A 5359-nucleotide genomic window follows, 5' to 3' on the forward strand; every position below is an offset into this window, starting at 1 on the left:
CTTTCCCTTGCACTTGCCACAGGTGAACAGATCGGTCTGAGTGCCTCCGGTGGTGGCCATCTGGTGGTCCCTGACAGCCTCTTTGGTCAAGTTCTTCCTCATTTCCTTCAGTTCATCACTGGCCATTTCCTACAGAAAAAGATGAATGCCGAAAAAACCCTTTAGTCTAATTTAAAACTGATAGTTGTAAATAGAAATAAACACTATATAATCAGGTTATATCACCATAATAACAATTATGCTACTGCAGCTACCAAGAACAGTGCTGACTATTTGTTCCATGATCTTTAACATTAAGCAATCAACAGCAGCAAACCTCTGCAGTCATCTTAGCCATGCGCTCAGGGGTTACACTCCCACATAGCACAGTCCTCCTTAAATTAGGGTTTTTCATATCTTTCAGATTTGAGATTCGGCTCCGCACACGGTTCTTGTATTTCATGTCTGTGTTCTTAAACTCTTGGAAGATGCGTGATAGCAGGTCAAGGAATTCAGTTTCAGCAACGTATTATTTATGTTACATTCTAAAAAGTCTAAAAGCCTGAAACTACACCGATAAACTAAACTTTTTACATTAGTGTTAAGCAGTTCATGTGAAGATTTTTTCCCCTACATTTAATAATTCAGTGTTTCACGCAGCTGATCATTCAAAACAAGCAATTAAAAAACAAAAGACATTACTTTGACCTCTAAGAAACAGATGGACATTCCAATGGCTTCTGACATTTTAAGGACAAATTAATTTACAAACTGAAAAACTAAACAACAGATGAATAAATGATGAATGGCACAGCTCTAATGTGCTTATTTATATCACTAGCATCTATAATAAATAAGAGATGTCATTTAAAACACAGCAGCATCGAGAATCTCATGACATTCTGAAGAAACACAGCCATCTGCAGAAAAGGATATATTCCTCAATCTGTGCCCCAAGTTCTTCACAATCGGCACCAATAGCAATATAATCATCTGAAAAACAACAACAACAAAAAATAAAAATCAGAGGGTGGACAAAAACATGTTAAATATTCAGCTAATGACAGCTGCCAACCACAAAAAGAGGTATGCCGTGTTGACAATGTGCTGAACATATAATAACTGGATTACCTCCAGTCTGCAGAGCACTGGCCAGCATCTCTCTGCATTTGAGCCTGATTGAGTCAGATGTGCTGGGAGCACGAGGAAAGGTGCTGATTAACGTGTTGGGTGTGACTTCAGTGGGTTCGCTCTTGCTGCTGGAGTTACTGCTTGAGCTGCTATGGAAGCAGTGAGATGAGATAAATTAGATACTGAAGCAAACCTCATTTGAAATAAAAAAAGAAAGTTGTATATTTGTAAAGTCAGTGCTCAAAGTGGTCCGGTACGCTCTGGTACACAGTACTGGCAGTTCTACATTTTACTCTTTAGCATACCGGATCTTTTTCTTGCAAACTGGTAGGACTGGGCAATACGGCAAAAATTTGTATAATTATAATTTTTTTCATATGTTAACAATAATTATTGATCGATTTAATGAGAGATTACAAGGCTATATTTTTTGTAAACAACAGGAGAAAAATGTTTAATTAAACCACTATTTTTTATCAAGGCACACAAGTGCTGACCTAACATCAGTAAGATAATAGAAATATAAACTCTTTCAAAGTCAGCTTTAAGATAGACAAGCTAACCTCTGTGAGATGTAACAAACCTTATAAGAAAAACTTATCAAACTAGGTAAACAAAAGATAAAATGTAAACTAAGGCACTGAAGTGGAATACCTCTCTATACTAGTATTTGTGGGCTGTTTTTTTGAGATTTCGCAGAAGGAGGACCTGGCCGACATGCTTGCATACTCCAGGGGATAGAAGCGGCTCAGATGATAAAACAGATTTGTTGTATTCCCAGTTTTGGTCAGAACTGTTCTCCTACACAATTAAAACACAACTGTGCTCTGATCTCGGTCAGACTTGGAAAAAATAAAAATAAAAAACTGCCATTCTGCTGAGCTGACCTGTCTTTTTTTATTGACTATTTCTAATTGATTTCCTTCACTCATCTTCCCCTTCACGTTCCATGCAGCTTCTGTTCTTATGCTGCAGGTTGAGGGGCCAACCAAACTACACACCCGATTGGCTGGTTGCGTATCACTTGTGCCATGCCACATTATCAAAGGCTATGACTGGCCTTTGCTTTTTTTCTCCCCACTATGCATTGAGTAAAGTGAGTAAAGTGTAGAAAATGCATTCTATGTCCATATACAAATGGGAAAAAATTACTTGTCTTGAAAGTGTGTTAGTCAATACAAACCAATGTATCAAATATGTCAGAGCTTTTCTTATTACCTTTCTTCCTTTGCTTCTGGGCTTCCCTGTGAGGGAGAAACAACAGGTGCTGCTTGCTCTTTCCTCTTCTCATCTGAAGGTTTCTCTCCACCTCCAGGTTCATCTACAATACAAGTGACAGAAATCAAGTAAGAAAGTCATATAAGTGAGACAGATTCAAGTGACAGTCAACAATAAAGTTAGCCAAATCAATACTTTTCTATGCTTGACAGCTGAACAGCTTTGCATTGAGTAAAAATAACCTGCCTCACAGCTTTCCTTTAATGTTCCTGCAATATCTTGTGGTGTTCTTCATTGTTTCTTGAGAATATCTGTTTAGAGAGACATGTCCTTTTGGAACTTTTGCTCAAGATTACTTTTAGGCAATTCAGTCTCATTTGATAGTAGAAACAGATAAATACAGTATTTGTGTAACCAAATAAATATAGGTATAGGTATAGAAAATCACAAGTATAACAGAAATATATATCTTCTACTTCTATATCTACATCTTAAAGATGTAATTTCATCAGAAAGAAACAAAATCTTGTTCAATATTTGAAAAAACATATTGTAATGATGTCTCTATGACACAATCACTAGTATCCATCCATTAGCTATACCCACTTATTCTTTAGAGGTTCCGAGGAGATGATATTTGCTACCGGTCTGGAAATCTTCACTCAAACTGCTGGTTGCATTATATTCATTTGTGCTGCTAAACTGCTCACTTACAACACTGTGGGTAAAGAGCAACAGGACAATGGGACATTTCTGATTGCTGTTGTGCCCAGTTGCAAAGCATTACAAGAAGCAAAGGATCATTCTTGACTTGGGCTTCATAAAGCTGTGATCAACCAGTTAGAAAAAAATGCCATTATGGGATCAAATACAATCATGGGGAATAGCCTGGAAAATCAAATATATGTTTATCTAAAAAACATAAAATAAACATAGACTATGTTGGGAAAGTAATAATTACCCAAAAGCTTCTTCCATGATTTGATCAAGGACTTAGCTAGGGACGTCACCTCCTCATCTGTGCTCTGCTTGCGGATGGCGTTAACGGACATCCCAATTCTGGTAGACTGTTGAAAGACATTGTATCAGTGCATCAGGGTTTGATTGCTGCAGGAGCTGACGATGAGCCTTGAGAACAAATGAGGAAACCTGATACCTGAAGCAGCTCCAGAGTCATGGGGACACTTCGCAGCTCCTTCAGCAGGTCCAAAGCTCCAGCCTGCAGAGGGAGAGAAGGGATGGGAAGAGGAGGGGCGTTTAAATATACTTTGACCCATATCACACAACTGATCATTTGCTCCATCACAGGTGGTCAGATCACATAAATCGGTTTTCTTATACATCTCAAGCTATACAGGTAACACGTTTTATTTATTAACAGTAACATTCTACATCTAGCTAAATTGGTATTGGGTGATATCTAGCTATTATTCTTTCTATCCAAGAAAAAGTTAATCATCAAACTTTTTAATACTTGGCAATAAAGTTTATGACTGACTGAAAAAGTTAATTTCCATGTCTGCTACAAATTAATATTATAGAAGTATTTGGTTAGTTAGTTGTTTAATCAAAATAGTAAAGTGAGTTACAGTAGCTATGCGGCTAACACACTAACGCTAACTACTCAGCCACTTGCAAAATTACAAAACATAACTTAAAGGATAACTATTTCATTGAATACTTCATATCTAGCAAGTTAATTACACTTATGTTAAAATTACCGCATCCAACATGTTAATATATTGCGAGGTACAAAGCTAGCAAGTATTAGTGCGCTGTTATGTGGCTAACTGCTAGCAAATCGTTAACATAAACAGACTTGAGTGCTAACGATAGCTATTTGCGGCTAAGCTCTTAGTCACAACTAGAGGCATTAGCCTATTAGCCGTAGGGCTTATTGCTGGGGATAAGGGTGAAGTTAACGTTTGAAAAAGATATTCGAGCAAAATGTCAGTGGTGCACAGTTGTGTTAGCACTAACGGAACTGCCTAGGGGCTGATTTAGCTAGACAGTCGGCAGCTAATCGCATCACAGCCAATTAGCGCCAACGTTAGCCACACATCAACATCAGTCTGATCGGCAAACAGGTAAGGATTCATTCTCATCAGAGGTCTCACCCCGTTTTTCTTCTGCGCCATTTTATCCATCTTCTTGGCAATTCTGATTACCTCCTCTTCCTCCTTTTTACCCATGTTGTCTATTGGACTAAAAAATCAGGAGCAAAATTGGAAAGAAAATCCCTGACAAAGACAACACAGCTGGAGTGAACGCAGCAGTAGCATACACCGGGGAACTACTCTGGGACCGCACAGCAGCCGTTGTGTAGCAGACCGGACTAGTCGATGCAGGATGAGCTCAAGGGGAGTTAATCGATACAGAACCCAAGATTTCTCTTGATGTTGTTAGAGCAGCGAGTGTACATCAATCCGTGCATTAGTCAGAGAATTGGACACATTTTATGAATGCTTATATATAACTCTAGTTTCTTTAGTTCTGAACAAACGTGTCCTTCTGCAACCAAATCAAAGCCTGCATTTTGGTAATATTGCTACCCGTCGTTAGATGGCGCCAAAGTGCCAGTTGTATGCCTGCTCGAGTCAACAAATGGATTCTGCTGCTGTAAAGTGTTCAGCCAGCCTCCACAAATCAATACATGCATACTTTACCATAAATTGTTAATCACATAGAAATCTTTAAATAGCCTGTCCAGAGCTGAAGCGACCTGTTGATTAATCGATAAGTCTTATTGACAACAAATTATTCAGAAACCATTTTAATAATAGATTGTTTAAAATAAAAAATTAAGTAAAACAAAAGTATAATAGCCTACCGAAATGTCAAGGATTCAGACCTCTCAGATGTGTTTAGTTGTGATTTGTGCTGCTGTGGTCATTCTTTCAGTCTCATCTGCAGGTTTGAAATGATTATAAACTGAGTAGGCAAGTTGATTGACAGTAAATGAATGAGGCAGTATTTGATAACCGGTTAACGTTTTCAATAACTTTTTTAGGCAAAAAAAAAAAAAAAAAAA

At 37.9% G+C, this 5359-nt stretch overlaps 2 protein-coding genes across 4 annotated transcripts in view; one reads left to right on the plus strand and one right to left on the minus strand.

Annotated features, from left to right (window-relative positions):
- tcea1 (transcription elongation factor A (SII), 1) overlaps positions 1–4630 on the minus strand; it is a 10091-nt gene extending 5461 nt beyond the window's left edge. Inside the window, exons 1-8 of the mRNA XM_020591572.1 lie at positions 4446–4630; positions 3485–3547; positions 3290–3395; positions 2329–2431; positions 1111–1259; positions 916–972; positions 317–471; positions 1–129 (exon numbers count right to left, since the gene is read on the minus strand). The exon at positions 1–129 is cut by the window's left edge and continues 13 nt beyond it. Of these exons, the coding sequence (XP_020447228.1) occupies positions 1–129; positions 317–471; positions 916–972; positions 1111–1259; positions 2329–2431; positions 3290–3395; positions 3485–3547; positions 4446–4520 (837 nt within the window). The 5' untranslated portion in view covers positions 4521–4630. The remainder of the gene's footprint in view (positions 130–316; positions 472–915; positions 973–1110; positions 1260–2328; positions 2432–3289; positions 3396–3484; positions 3548–4445) is intronic.
- The window catches only part of LOC109955425 (RP1 axonemal microtubule associated), a 10255-nt gene continuing 8460 nt past the window's right edge, over positions 3565–5359 (plus strand). Inside the window, exon 1 of one of the 3 annotated variants that reach the window (XM_020591569.1) lies at positions 3565–3685. The gene's annotated coding sequence lies outside the window, so the exon portion shown is untranslated. Of the gene's footprint in view, positions 3686–4070; positions 4416–4775; positions 4948–5359 lie in introns of those variants that run through there. The other 2 variants (XM_020591570.1, XM_020591571.1) reach the window with 2 other exon arrangements.

This window comes from Monopterus albus, unplaced genomic scaffold (genome assembly GCF_001952655.1).
Source record: "Monopterus albus unplaced genomic scaffold, M_albus_1.0 scaffold14.1, whole genome shotgun sequence".
Taxonomy (NCBI): Eukaryota; Metazoa; Chordata; class Actinopteri; order Synbranchiformes; family Synbranchidae; genus Monopterus; species Monopterus albus.